This window comes from Puntigrus tetrazona, chromosome 7 (genome assembly GCF_018831695.1).
Source record: "Puntigrus tetrazona isolate hp1 chromosome 7, ASM1883169v1, whole genome shotgun sequence".
Taxonomy (NCBI): domain Eukaryota; kingdom Metazoa; phylum Chordata; class Actinopteri; order Cypriniformes; family Cyprinidae; genus Puntigrus; species Puntigrus tetrazona.
In genome coordinates, this window is record NC_056705.1 from 17,940,508 (window position 1) to 17,957,113 (window position 16,606).

Genomic DNA, 16,606 nt, shown 5'->3' on the forward strand with positions numbered 1-16,606 from the left:
GACTCGAGTGAGATACATCTGCTACAAGATGGCAAAATAATGATCTATTTCCACAATCCCTTCTCATGTGTCATTTTATTTAGAGTAGCGCATACAAATAACTGTTAAAACACTTTCTCTAAAGAAGGTGAGAGGAGTGAGGTGTTGAATAACACCTCCTCTGGCATAATGGGACATGCTACAGGGTCCCTGGACTCATTCTATATTGACTCTAATTTTAGCTCTTTAACCCTCCCTTATTCAATCACTCACTACCCCACTGCTCCATATCTCACCTTTCCTGCATTTAAGTGCTCTGCTAACTAGGAACAGAACCACCATAGATACTGCAGAAGACATGTCCTCCCAAAGTTCAATATATTGATCAATATAGTTTCTCTCATTGTAGATATGTATATATATATACACTGATATGTTGGCCAATCCTTGGTTTGTACAACAATTAACAAATTTCTACTCAAAAATGATAAAAAAAAGTTAAAAAATTTTATATTTGAAATATTTAAAAAATATTTCATACAAATGCTATTATTTTTTACTTGATAACTGTTTTTAACATGCAATGCATCTTGAGCAACATATTAGAATGATTTCTGAAGAATCGTGTGACACTGAAGAATGGATAAATGCTGATGAAAATGCAGCTTTGACAGCACAGGAAATAAAAAAGGCATTAATTATGGGTTCATATTGAAGTTCACCACTAAAAAGGTAAAATAAATGCTGATTTCAACTACATTCATCAATGACATACAGCATATCGGACACTCAAACCTCCCCACACCACACAAAAAAAGCAATAGGTTTAAGTGTCTCTAATTTGGTCCTGTGAGTTACCCACCATTCGTCCCTCTCTCTTTCTCTCTTAATTAGGGCTCTCTTCCTCTCAAGCACTTTCCCTCTTTCTCCCTTCTTCTCCATGCCCCATTGTGAGGCAGTTCTGACCTGAAAGCATGTGTCATTGAGCTCCATGTCAGTGGGGTGCGGTTGGGCTTCTGAACAGGAAAGAGGGGGCTTGTGGGATTGTGGGGTTGGGTGGGAGGAGCCTGGTTACTGGACAAAGAGAGAGGTAGAACATGGATTGTTGAGTGATGGAGAGGAAGCCAGCGGAGAGAGAAAGAGAGGAAGGGGTGAAATCCAGAGAAAGCACAGCCCCCTTCCCCCATTACCCTGCACGACGGCCCTATAACCGCCTCTGCTTTGATGGTTATGTGTCAACACGTCCTCCCCTCCGGTTTGACCAACAAAACAGCTCTCATTCAACACCCAGGTTTAGTTGTTGACACACGATGGCCAGCAAAAATGTCAAATCGAATTGGAAATGTCTGAAGGGAAGCTCATAATAATGACAGCGAAGGAGGTTTTTATTGGAGCTTCCTGCTTCTCGTTCATTCTTCAATGCTCTTTACAATCTGCCTTTTTATCGCTCTCGCATTCATCCGTCGAGGTGACTGTACCCGGGGCGCTCTTATCATGTCTTATCATCATAAAGTGCGTTTGACGGCAGAAAACTATATATGCGAGTGTCTGTTTGTATTTATTTGCAGTTTCCTCTTTATTCGTCTCTGGCCTTGTTTCTTCTTTCAGTGTAGCCTTGCCATCTTAATTCAAGCAAATCCCCTCCAGAGCTGACAGGGTCAATTACATCCCAAGAAGGCTGAATGAGACGGTGAGAAAAAATAAATTAATACTTAACAAAGCTTAAACTCTTTCACAATTGACGCTGAAGAAAGGAACTCCGATTGATCCCGGAGAGCTGTTTGGTAATGGGCGGGGGCTTTTATGATCAGTTGCTTGGTGACAGGCTCAAGAGGAGGGCAGGAAGCAGGAATAAACCGTGCGTCGCGATCCACTGTACCGTTTCCATGATTCATTCAAAGTATGAAAAGCTTCCTGAGGCCCGGCTAATGAGGATCCACAAGCAAAAAGGAGAAAGAAAGAATGCGAAAAGGGAGGAGATGGAGAAAAAGAGGCAGCCAAGCCATCAAAGACGAAACATTTACAAAAATAAGTGTTTCCTGAAAGGGCAGTGTGATTGAGAGCAGCGACGGGAGCTCAGCACCCGACTGCGTGCTCACAGAAACGGTCGACAAGCAAAAAGAAGTGTAATTTATGGAAAGAGTGGCCGTTTTGGGGGTAGAAGGGGTCTTTATATGAGGGGGGTTGTAAAGAACCTCGCTAATCACACCCTCTTTTGCGATGGCAGCGTTCTCTCTTCACGCCACTGGGACGAAATTACCCCAAAGTGCAAATTGAGCTGGTGTCTCCAAAAATGTGCACAAAACCAGAAAAGACACAAAAACACAGAGGCAAAAAAGGCCTTTGATCAGTTCGAGCACTAAGGAGCAGATCTATGTCACCACACTTAGCAGGAGAAAGGGCTCTCCTAGCAGCCTGTGCAACACTGGTGGCGTCTAAAAGGATGAAAGAGCTCCGTAATGGTTGGAAAGCCTCTTGTATGCTAAAGCCTGACTGGTGGTTGGCCATTACACATCTACCTTTTATTAGTCTCAATGTGCTGGCTGCACAAACAGCCTGCCTGCACAAGGCACAAAGCCCCTTGGCAGCAAAGAACCAGGTATATTTATCTCATTTCTACTGTAAACGTCTCATTGAGAGGGGATGGCTAATATACTATTTGAAAAGACTTTAGCAAGTTTCCTTACTAGACATTACACAGCGATATTAAATCTCTTCCATCTCATCCTGTTATCACCTCTCCCTCTCTCTCTCCTAGGTGTCTCTAATTATTTGCTATCTCCAACATGGAAATGAGTTTGTGCCTGTAACCCACCATGAGTACAATCAGCATTTCATGCGCCTCTATTCAAACTGCAGCACAACAGCGAAAAATATCATATTTCTATAGAGACTGCAGTCTGAATTGAATATGATGAGATAAAAAGTAATGTGAATAAAAAATGCCAGGGCATGGTATTCTATAGCAGTCTTCTCTGCCAGCACTCAATAACAAACATACAGCAGAACAAATTATTCTTATGGACTGTATTTTATGAATCACACAAGTGATCGATCTGAATTTGTCTGACAAATTCTTCGCTGAATGATCTTTGAATGAGCTTTCTTAACAGTTTAGCTCATCATAACAACAATGTAACAGAAGTAACAATAGATATATTTCTGAGTGAAACAAATATCAGAGGAATCTAGAGGACTTGGTTCACTCAGGTGATTATTGATTGGACGCGAATTTAAAGTTGCTTGACTTAGTAGGGTAAGTAAATGATAACCAAACCTTTTTGAGTGAACTAACGTGCAACTCTTAAGACCAGGTCACATTGAACCGACCAATGGCAATAGACACGTTTGGTCTGCCTCTTTTGGTGTAAGGTGAATTGACCTTTAAGCACAATCCAAAACAATGAAAGCAAACACAAATGTGATGAAGTCTCAACGTAAACCACGAACATTTCCCTACTGTGAGTTTACCATTCTGCAAGATATATGTACAAATCACCACACACTGACACAGTAAGCAAGATAAAACGTGGCTGAGGACATAAAAGGACATGACAGAATGAAGTAAGACCCAACTTAACGACTTCAAATATAACTATGGATTTTGCCTCATGTCATAATAAGAATCCCAAGGCAGTCTGTAAAAAACCCATGTAATGACTTAAAGATCAAACTCCATCTCCAGCAGGACATCTGTAGGAACTATTAGAGTCTCATTGATTGTAGTTGAAGGCCTGAGGGAAGTCACGCACATGTACTGATGTAAAATGAGAAGAACGTCATTTCAGCTGTGCGAGAGTTGCCCTGCAGATATCAGAGTGAGACTCCAGTTGGCCATTAAATCTGTTCCTCCTTTCTCTGGTACGCTTCTAAAGACTCATGGATAAAGAGGCCATGCTCTGAGCGCTGGTTCTCTGATACACTAGACACTCATCATTCCATATGAAATCAGGCACACGCATTCCTTCTCACCTGTAACATTACTTAATTATTTGTCACAGGTCAGACAATAAAAAGAAAATGTACAAAGACACAAACAGTGGTCACATGTTTCATTAAGATGGAGCTCATTGTCAATGTCCAAGCTTGCAGGGCGGGGATCAAAAGGTCACTAAGCGACCTTCATATCAATCGTGATCCTACAGCTCTGATCAATATGAACCAAAGCTGAGGTCATCCATTACACAAAAGCTGAAAAACAGGACATGTGCACCCAGACTACTCCTGGAGCCTGTGCTAAAAGCACAGGCTGTATTAATGGGTTTTGAACATGAAAGGAAAGAATAGCCAGCCTTGAGTGTTGTTATATGGCACATATACTTACTCAACTCTATAGAAATACTTTCTTGGTAAATGAAATACTACAAAATTTAAAAAAAAAAAATCATGGTTTTAAGCCATGTACCATGATGAAGTTATGACATTCTTTGAAGTAATTAAACTTAAACTGAAAATTCAGCCTACACAATTGTACAAGTCTGAGATATGTGACAAGAAAGCAGGTAACAAATAAAAAAACCTCATCTATATTTTGATCTTAGTTTGAATATTTCTCCAAGTTGTATTTTCATTGTTTCATTCATTCATTTTTGTTTATAAAAATGACAATCAATCAGTGAAATGATAAACTTCTCTCTGGTAGACATCAATTAATCCACTTAAACCTCAGAACTTTCTTACAAATGAACTCAAATTCATATTTATATCCATCTTTATCCAATCAACAATTAGTGGATAGAATCAAGCCAATTAGACAGCCGAGACCATGTTTGATATGTCTGATGCTGCTATTTGTGGAGAAATCACAATATAAGCTAAAAACTACCTCGGATTCATTCACAAGTTTCACAACCTTCCCTCAGCGAGAAACAGTCGAAACGGAGCTTCATCCAACTGTTTTCTCATTTTAAGGTAATTTCTTTCTAAATGACAGATAGTCATTTCCATCCAATTTTATATAGCTCTGTTCAAATTACAATGTATGTATTATAATGTATTACAGGCAGCACTTTCTTATTTCATGTTTAAATCCCACTCATTTTGTGTGTGCCCAGACCTTATGGTATATTTATAGTACCTATAGCTAATGCATCACATCAATTACATGAAAATAATAAAGAAAACATTCTGCCAGATAACATTATGCTTTTATGTGAGCACTATTCATTATGCTTGTCCACCCAGCTCCGCTTGCCAATCATTCAGACAATAGATCTCAATCTTCTATGCTATTAGATTTGCATCCCACTCTATCTCCCAGTTATTGTTCACCGTAATTTATGCAGAAAGCACGCATACTCCTTTCTGGTCCTGATGAGAAATCAAAAAAAGGTGCTAAAAAGTAACTATGCGTTGACCTTTACCAATCAGCGCCCTGGAGAGTGTGGGTTTAAAGGTTCCCTCTGTCCAGCGAGCCGAGCTGACTGTTCCCCGTGGCGTGGCAGAGGCGGCGTAACTTCAGAGGCCAGCCAGTAACCACTGGCCCACTGGGAGCGGAGCCAGAGTATGTACCACAACACAGCAGTGCACCGTCTACACACAGTATGTCAGTCTCACTTCACTGGGTGTGTGTGCACTCATAAGTCAACAATCTTCACATCACACACACCTCACTGCAAGGCCAACAAATGGACTGCTGTGTTCAGATATGGCACAGCATGGGCTGCCCATGTGTGTGTGCGTGTATGTGTGACAAGACCGCAGGCGGAGATGTCTCTCTGTGTCAAACAATACAGCCACAGAGCTACATGTCTGCAGACACTGTTTTGCTTTACGGAGGCAGAATCAATTGCACACATATGATGCGGTCGATAAAAAGATGTTAAATTAGGCATGTCATCACTGACCACACTGCATTACACACAGAGCTCAATATCGCTGCAAACTGTCCATTCAGACTATTTGTGCTATTCTATACACAAGCTGGTGATAGAGCAAGTATTTATCAATGGAACGCACACAATTATATATATGGCATATATGTATACATTTTTATATATAATATTGTATTTTTGTAATATAAGTGTGTTCCTTTTATTGATATTATTGATAATATACAAACACACACACACGTTACATGAACTTACTATTGCGTATAATAAAAATTCTGCATAACATGCAACTAACCCTACATCAAACCCTCATCCTAACTCTAACCATGTAGTAAGTAATAATACTCAGAACTTACTTTTTTACTTCTTTTTCTTACATTTAAGAAAATGTATTGTTTTTCTAATAAATATATTTATAATATAAATTATATGAATATAAATACAAATACATAAATGTAAATATATTTATTTTTATATTCTGTACATGTGAATATTTATAGATAATACTTACGCATTACACACACACACATATTACACAAACAAAGACTATTTTTGGATAAGATTAATCAGAATTAATCATTTGAAAGCATTAATATTTTATCTAAATAACTTAATTATTTACTAAATAATTATTGCTATACATATATTATATATTTACATTTAAATGACTACAAATAAATATTTTATGATTAAACAAAGTGGTTGATCTCACGAGTGAATGGACTTACAGTACAAGTCCTGCTTGTGTCAATTTGATGGGAAAGGGTCTGATTGCTAAGAGCTTATTCTCTCTGAAGCACCATATAACAGCAAGAGACCCTGAATTCCTCACATCATCACAAAAACACAGTTTCACATTAACACTGCCGTGCGCTTTCAAATTAACACTTGCCTGACATCCATTTAATGACTGACTCCGCTCTCTCCTCGCCTACTATTTACTACGCCAGCACATCTACCTCCTGCTAACCACTAAAGAGAACATAAAGAACACTCCATAAGGCCTTTCTCTGTTTTCTTTCTTCTTATGCCCTTTATATTTAGCCAGCATCTGTATGAAAAGATCAAACACATTTTGGACGACATGAGAGCAGACAAATGATAATAAGTCATCTTTAGTTGCCATAAGCACATGCTGAGTTTATGAAAATCCAATCATAAGCACAATACAGTAACAACTTTTCAGCACTGGACAGGAACAAGGCCCGATTCATAAGGGGCCACGGTGGGTATGGATGACTAGAAAAGCAAATTTAGCCTTGGTGCCTGCGACCAGCAAGTGGGCGAACAACAGCACTCCAGATTATTGTGACTCCCACAAAAGCGTCGCAAAAAGAGCACAGCATGGCCGGGTTTAATAGTTAAGTTCAATACAAGAGCCAGAGATTTAGTAATATAAATCACAACACAAGCACGACCGGGAGCGCCACAGCAGCGCACAAAAGGCAGACTGGATCCTACAAGCCAATTTATCTTCAGAAATAGAAGGAGCCCATTGTCCATATATCAAATGGCCTGTCCCAGCCCCCTGTGTCCCTCATGTTCAGTTCATCCAAAGTTAATGTAGCCTGAGTCTACACCACGCCGTGCTTGAACACTGTGCGCTCTGTGGAAGACCCAAAGCGCACTGCAAATGAGCTGGCAGTGGCTTCTATCAAACTCACTTTAGCTTCTCGGGACAATCTAACGGCACCGATATCTTCTGTCAGAAGCGCATCTACACATTTTTCACTGGTGTGGACAAATTGAGGCGCAGACTCATCCAATCACTTTAACATGAAATGTTTTTTTGTTTGTTTGTTTGTTTTTTTACACCCAACAAATTTATGCTAGAACAATATAATATAACATCGTGGTATATCGTAATATTTTGTCCTTGGACTTTCTTTCCAATAAAAGATGTTAAGACAGTTTGATTTACAGAAAAAGCAGCAATTTTTTATATATATTTAATATATTGTTAAGTTACTGTTAAGTTCTGTTTATGAAAAACATCAAAGAGAAGGGACATAATATAATAAATAATAATAATATAATTGGTCCAACTTTCTAAATGTCAATGAAAACATTAAGAGATAAGATGTCAGTGTAATTTTCATTATAATGGAGCAATAGAATAGAATAGAAATTCATAAACAACAATACATTTTCATTATCATCACGGTGGATGGCAGGCTATGCTTCATTAAACAGACTAGTTTATTTTACAAATTTTGCTGAAAACTGCTAGCAATTTATCATTGATGTATTACATTTCAAATATTTGCCATTAAACAGCTCTTGAAAAAGCAGCATGTAAATAGGTTTTATCACAGAACTAAATAATACTTACTAGCAGCCTGTACTCTGGCTTTGCGGCTCAAGACCAGCCCAAAGAAGTTTTGGGCTATGCACTCGTAATCTCCCTCATCAGACGAGCCGTCAGACTTGGTCTTCTGGAAGTGACTAATCAGAAGCGAGCCATTAGCAAACATGACATAGTTCTGGTCCTCCACTATCAGAGCTCCGTTGCGTCTCCACTGTGTGGCGATGGGTGGGATGCCCTCCACCTGACAGTGCAGCATCAGAGGTTGTTCCTGAACAGCAATAATGTCACTGGGCTCCAAGGTGAACGACAGCTCGCCCCCGCAGGTCATACCTATTAAATGAAAACACGCACACAAAAAAAAAAACATACAAATATTAAAAACTGCATGACACAAACAATACAAGAAAATATATTTAATCACATTTTTACCATTTAAAACAAAATTTAAACCAAAGGAGTCAAATGCTATATTTTCTATTTTATTATCTATTATCTATTATAAACACTGTTTGAGGAACAGATAGAGGAAGCAGTAACATTTCTGTTAATCAGTCAAGTGGGCATGATCTACTGGTTTCAATCCCAAACTGACCAGTACCATATAAATCAATTAATCTGCCTGTCAGATATCATATATCAATATAGTGAATGGGAAGACATGCCTCAGTGCAATGAAACTTTGACTGATAGGTTTCATTCTGTCTAGATCACCAGTACACTGAAATCCTGATCCTTCCTGCTTTAAGTATTCACTGGCATATGCGTGCTTTTTTGTTTGTAAAGATGCTATACTATTACAAAAGACCTGTGAAATTTTTCTAACCATATAATTATTTACCAAGCCACTTGTTGTACAGTATGTCGAGTTGCGGGAAAAACTGGAAACTATCCCAGAGTGTCAGGCTGTAGGCAGAAAAAAACCATGGATGGATGTCTAGTCCATCACAGTGTAACATTTTTTGTTTAGTATAAACATGAGAAAAAGAAAACGAGACCTTCTGGGACTATTACTTTAAAGGTTTTCAACACCAACAGCAAAATAAAAACCACCAGAACATTTGTTGACCTTATGAGTCTAGTTAATTATTTCTGAGTTCAGCTACACTCTGGCAACTTACCAGCATATGTTCTGTTCTGGTAAATTACAGTAACTTACACTACCTAAGCAACCAGCTTCTGCAGAAAGACCATGGTGGACCAACTTTACCAACTGAACTTTACCAATTCATCAGCTAGACGAGACCAATGCCAACACTAAGCAACATAAAATTCCTGAAATACTTTGAGTGAAATAATAAAACAGCGGTGACGTTATTTGGAAATAAATCAGGCCAAAACAATTTCTTTCTGACAGTGTTTTTTAGTTGGATGGTGTCAGGTTGCTAGATAACAGTATAGCGCTGCTCAGGAATTTCTTTTTGTCCCTAAGCGAGGGACTAAAATTTAATTTACTGTAAGTATATTTATGAAACTTAAGATTATATTTTCAACAGAGAAGGTACAGTATGGACAGTAATGACAGATGACATGACATGAAGGACATATGAAGAAAAAAACAAAAACAAAATGAAAGTAAATATCCTATTTAAATAAATTTCTTGTCATCTTTATATGAAGTTTGCATTTACAAAAATGACCTTCATGTTGTTCCAAACTCCAAACTCATCTTGGGAACACTAAGATTTTATCAAAAATATCTTATTTTGTGTTTTGAGGATAATTTCATTCAGGTTTTGAATGACATGAGAGTGAATAAGTAATAACAGAGTTAAAATTTTTGGTTGAACTAACCCTTTAACAAAAATACTTCATACGTCACATATGGGGTCAGCAGAAACCTGACCTTACTGAACATGCATTCGTAGAAGCTTCCCTTTCAGACACAAAATGTAAATGATTATTAAAATGAATCACACAACATAATTAACTGATGTTTGCGCACATTAAATGATTAAATAATGGTATTTGGGCCAATACTTAACGCCAAAAAACCCATGTCTTAAAGCAGGCAGTAATTTGCGCTTATCTTGGTAGACTGCGCTAGTCATTATAGAAAAGATGTGTTCTTTAATGTGTACATTGTCAGGAAAACATAAACAGGATTGTCCTTTTCCATCAGCGCTTTTATAGAATTGAACCCTAATGCTAATTATTAGCAAATCTGGCCCAAGTCTGACTAAATTTTCCCTTTAAATAACAATGGCCTCCAGAAAAATCACTAACAGTCGCACAAATGACGGTCAGTCTGCTCCGACTTAACGTGATAAAAAGAAGAGCTTAGTGAACTCTCTTGTGCTCTGCACTGAAGGTATTGGGTTTCAGTCGCTGGTGGGCTAAGCAGTAGCAGCCTCTGCCTGCGGCTCAGGAATCCATCTGAAGTTTGGCGGGCAGGGGCCACGAGGGTGCAGGTAGAGACCAACTCTGGCATCATCGTTCAAATTCCAGCCCAAAATATACCCCTTTTAGGTACAGCCGTGGTATGCATTGACTCACTCGTCCCAGCAGATCACATGACAAATAAATGAAGAGGGAGAGAAAGACAGAAATGCAGGTTCTCATTATGTTCCTAAAGTGGTCTGAAGGGCTTGAATTATCTTTCCACGTCTTTCTTATCTCACTGCTGTTCCGCTCCAAGTTTCCCTTTGGCTCCTGCTCCATTTGTGAAGCAAGAATCATGCTCCTCTGTCAATCCGACTGTTTTATTAACTGACGCAGTTTTCTTCTCTGGCTTCTTACAAGGTTTTATTGAAGAACCAGCAGGGCATCATTCTCAGGGTTACAAACACACGTCCCCTGAGCAATTGAAAACTTCTCACTGGATTCTTCACTATATCTTCTCTTCCCTCAGATGATAAAACGCCAGCATTGTACAGCGTAACAATTAGATCTTGGATACAATGTCGCTTATATATAACTTATGACTGGAATTCCCTTAACTACAATAGTTCATGTATAGCTATATAATAAACATAAAGCATAGGGTGGCTGATGCTTTTGTGCTTGATTTAACATTCTGTTTTTTAAACTCTTCAAACTGAAGTTTATAAGAAAAGCTCCTGTTCTGAACTTTGCTATTCATCAAAGAATCCTGCAAACACGTACCACAGTTTTAAAGGAACACAGCTGTTTTCAACATTAATATTAATAAGAAATGTTTGTTGAGCACCAAACCTTGATATGCTGGTTTGGTGTTTAAGATTTAAGACTGAAGACTATGATTTCTTATTAATATTAATATTTCAGCGAGATCATGTAAGACTGAACACTGGAGTAATGGATGCTGAAATAAAAATATTATATATTATATATATATATATATATATATATATATATATATATATATATAAACTTATTTTAAATGAACATATTTAAAAAAAAACAGTATTTTTACAGTATTTTGGATTAAATAAGTATTGCTACGCTGGGCATAAAAGACTAAACCTCATAATTTGCCATATATAAAATCTTGTGATCCGAAAGGTTTTGAGATATAGATGATTACTTTCAAAACCATTTTTAAAAATCTAGGGATTGAACAGTATGTATATAAATTTAGTGTGAGTTTGTAACAGACAAATTTGCTTTCGTCCAACAAAGTAATTGAAAACGAAACTATCATCATCATTTTCCAAACCTTGATGTCACTTATGTCTGTTTTACTATATTTACCTTCTTAGACCCTGTTCATTGTTCTCTGTTTTATCCTTAAATGTTTATGCTTCCGTTAAGCACAAACGTTCAATCAAGCTCTCTGTTAAGCGAGAAAGAAAGGGAGGCCACATCAACAACAGTAAGCCCATGCAGTTATCGATTAGAGATCTTTAACGGGAGGCTCCTTTAAACTCAGACAAGGCATCAGTCAAACAGGAGGAAAATACAGCAGATGCGAGAAAAATCAAGGTGAAGAAGCAATGTGATGAAATAAGAAATTAACAATATCAAAAGGACAGAAAGAAAGATTAGGAAAGGAGCAAAAATACAGCAGCAGTCATTCCATCATGACGCAGTCTGATTGCATGCAGCACTCCTCTTTCGTAAAGTGTTCAGAGTTTAAGCGCGACTAGAGCACCCTGGAGTTCAGGATTAGCTCAGCGTGAGTCCAGCAGCCTGCCAGGCAGACGCACATGGAGTGCCTTTGAGTGATGCTCACACATGGGTTTACCACTGACACTCAAAACAACATGCCACACCACATCAGCCTCAATCACTATTCTCTCCACCCCTCAGAAGCCTACATTTATCAGCTAGAAGGAAGAAAGAAATACGCAGAAGAGATATTTTAAAAGGATAGTTCACGGCAGGGTGACAGGATTTTCATCAACGCACCCTCTGCTCGCCTGAAACCCATATGATTTTTTTTTTTTTCTCTCAAACACAAAAGAAGTTATTTCGCTTAGAATTTTCAAGCTGTTCCTTTTCAGAAAAACACTCGAAACACAGCCTTCCTATGCTTTCAAATGCCAAAATGAAAAAATAAAACGGCATAAAATACCAAGAAAGTACATTTACAGATTTGTGCACTGCATTTTTGAATAGCTTGAATAGATCGCAACTGAATCAGCTTTTTCCTGCCTATTAAAGTATAATATGCATAAAAACAGATAAAGAAGGAGAAACTTCATTTCTTGCTTGCTGCAGTGTGCTACTGTATGTTTAAAAGATAAGGTGTATGGTTTTAAAACCACCGGAATATAGCACATATAATCGACTTGAACCCCTGTCATCGCTTTCTCACCCTTATTTCATGTAACACATATAAGGCTCAGAAAATCCAAAAAGGTCAGAAGGGTGTCATAAAATGTATTAATATAAATTGAGCAGTTTAATTGACCGAATTTTATAGTAAACAAGGCCTTAATGACCTTCTTGGATCTTGTTTTGGTTACCAGGACTTTCACTGGAGGGATAAAAACCTTGAATTGGTTTTATTTAGATCGTATGGTTTTGGAACTACATGAGTCTGAGTAATAATGATACATCATTTTTAGGGTAAATTATCCCTCAAAGGAAAAATGATGTGTTATGACTTTTGTGTTAGTATTCGCATTAGTATATAAAAACACATTATATTCAAACAACACGAGAAAGGGAAAATATTACAATAGAACCATTTTTTTTTAAGGGGAGCCATCACTAAGTTATGATATGATATCTATTGTTCTATATCTAAAACAGTGGTTCCCAACCAGGGGTCCAGGGCTCGTTCAGGGGCCTCAAACCCCAAAAGAAAACCAGCTTTAAAATAACTACCATCTGGATATGCTCTCTAAATACTACCACTTTTAGAAAAACCTGAAATGGTAAATGGTGCTTTTGTACCAGCCAATTTTAGACATCTAATCCAAGGCCAGGAAGAGCAAATACTGAATAGGTCTTATTCCTGTGAATGAGGCAATCAAGACTTATATGTTTCAGCATCCTGCTCTGGATCATATAAATGTGATTATAACTAAACGCTTAATGCCGATTCTTAAGTCCTCTCTGACCTTGGATTGGTGAAATACCACACCAGTCATGCAATGAATTAAAGAGCGCACAGACCATGAACAGCCCAGTTTCATTAGCAAAGGATAATTCCACTCACAATAGTCATTCGCCTCTCACTCTAAATATCATTGGTTTGGCATGACCTATACTGTAGCTGAGAATTAAACAATGTCCTGGGGGCCCTGGTGCCTCCTTCTTATCAGCTTCCTCCGTCTCGCCATCTCTTTACTGAGCTCTCCGCTAGTAAACAGGGCATCTGTATAGCCTCACCTGCTCAATTCAAATAGCAAACCCTTTTCCTCTCCTCATTCCTGCATCTCTTCCCAGGGTTTTTGGTGTGACAGCCTTTTGCACACTGCAGGTCTTGTTTTGACTTCCTGTGACAAAGCACTGAAACATGCTGTCAGAGTGACGGCTGCTTTCAGCCCCTTTCTTTTGTCAAGATTTACAGAAAGAACTCTTAGATTGAGGCCACAGATGGGGCGAAAAGGAAAAGTCAGTCTTTGTAGGGTGACCTTAAAACCTATCATCATCATCGCTCTGAATCTGGAGTGGCTTGTTTTTACAGTCACAGCTTTAATACTGGATCATCTTTGATATGCATGGAATTTTTTAATTAAAGTTCTCATCACTCAATCAGTGCACATTATGAGTATTAAAAACCTCAGTGAGGGATGTTTATTTCTATACATTTTTATTTTGCTCTACATATTCAGGTATATATCACAAGCAAAAACTATAAATTATACATTCACTGAACGCACTTCATATGGCGTTGCATTTACCTTCCGTTCAGTATTTTTTTTCCTTTTTCTCTTTCTGAGAAAGCACTTTCATTTGTGGACTTTTCTCTCACAACCTGGAGAGTCACAAGTGAAATATTTATGCTTCAACCACTGCTTATGTGGAAGTGCGTTTCCACCTCACAGTGAAACATCTAAAAGGTAATTGTAAAATAAAGCCATGTTGTAAATACAGGCGCAGTTAAAAGAAATAAATCACTTTGAGCTGTCAAGTTGCATCTGACAGACCGTATAATGTTCTTGACAGTGATTTTGATTAAAAAAAATGTTTTGAAAGAAAATAATAAAATATGGAGGCCTATTCCTATTTATTTTGATCAACTAAATGCAGCCTTGCTGAGCATATACACCACACATTAGTCCTTGGAGATACTTTGAGATATATATATATATTTTTTTTATACTGATGTAGTAACTATATTGTCAATTTTTCAATAATTCCTGTTCTTAGAACACCCGTGATTTAATTACATTAGGCTTTAATGACAGTGGTATACATCAACAGGTCTGAGGATGCTCTCTGCTCACCGTTACGGCATTATTACGGCAAAGAGCTACGAGTGCACACATTAATAGCCGTTTCTTCACAATACGACATGCATGGACAAAATGCATTGGATTCACACATGCTGCTTTATACTGGCCTACTCAAAACAGAAAATGTAAAAAATTGTATCCCAAACCCCCTCTAGGGAGATTACAAAATACATTCAGGAATCTACCAGCCCGATCCTCGCAATTCTAACTCAATCTTTCCCCTTCTCTCCAAGAGCTTGGCTGATTGGCAGCTCCGCAAAGGCAGCATACGATCAAAACCTGAAGCAAACCTCCAGCATAAACCAATAATTTTAAAACAAGACCTCAGCATGTACGGCATTTGCATACAGTTAGATGAACGAACTAGATGGCTGTGAAATGAGCTTTGTGAATGCCAAGCAAGATTCTGATTCCCTAGATGTCATGCTCCATAAGCACGCATCCGCACTGCCCCGCAGCCCAAGCAAACAGGCCACACGCTCGCATACACAAACTGACAATTACAGGGAAACAAAGAAACCAAGCGCATTTAAAGGAGAAGAGCAAGGCAGCCTTGACACGCAATCTTTAACACAACAGCAGCCTTCAGTTATTTCCTCACTTTCCCACTAAAATACAAACAATCAATCAGAGTTTCTGCTATGAGAAATAATAGACACAAACTAGTCACCTGTGGGCTGAGAGAGAAGAGGAGCTCATACACTTTAGAAAATATTACCGCATTTAAGATATAAATATTCAGCATCCTCCTTTTAGGTAATCACTTAACAACCTAACTACTAAAAATAAAGAATACGATGCGGAAACCTGAACTGTTATGAAATGTGATGAATAGCATAGAACAGAATGGAATAGAAGAGAATACAGACATGCCTAGAGCACTGGAGAATATCTTCATGTCAAATACCAGAAATCTTAAATATAGCTATTCAAGGCTACAGTTGATCATAAATCAGAGAATAGGAAACTGCACAGCTCACAGCGTCTGCTTTATTCTTTATAGTTACTAGTTCGTTCATTGTTCGTACATCATCTTAACATTTATTAACATCTAGCTGAGAGTTCATTTTACTTAGTTTTATGTTTAATCGCATAATAAAATTATTACATGGTGATTATTGCATAATCATAGTTTTTATTAGTTATAGCACTTTAATTGTACTTGAGTATTTTATTTTCGGTCACTTTGTGTGTGTGTGTGTGCTTTGTCAGAATATGCAGTAAGTGATGAGACATTGAAATATGATGAAAACAAGAAGAAATTGCTGTTGTGATAAAACACACACACACAACACTATAACTAGTACTATTATTCAAAAAGTATACACTTTGCTCTTCCAAATGATCAAGGGCAATGTCATGTCTTCTTTGACTCTATAGATTACCCACGATTAATTCATAACGCTCAATCTACTCTTACCATATGTGAAGATACATTTTAACTCGTATGGCTCCGACACGATATGAAATACGATTAGAACTGCATTGCCACATTTCACGTCCAAAATGCAAAGCACGTGGCGACAATATCTCATTATAAGTGAACTTCACGTGCTATCACAAAAACATTTTTCACTGTCTGAAAACAGCACGAAACCGTAATATATTAGTCAGCAAGCGCGTGGAACACTCCATTCACAAAATCAGCTCGCGCTTCAATA

The 16,606-nt window shown here is 38.0% G+C and overlaps 1 protein-coding gene across 1 annotated transcript in view; it reads right to left on the reverse strand.

Moving 5' to 3' along the window:
• Nucleotides 1-16,606, reverse strand: part of igdcc3 (immunoglobulin superfamily, DCC subclass, member 3) — a 68,974-nt gene that overhangs the window by 51,901 nt on the left and 467 nt on the right. Inside the window, exon 2 of the mRNA XM_043243276.1 lies at nucleotides 8,143-8,448. Coding sequence (XP_043099211.1) covers nucleotides 8,143-8,448 — 306 coding nt within the window. The remainder of the gene's footprint in view (nucleotides 1-8,142; nucleotides 8,449-16,606) is intronic.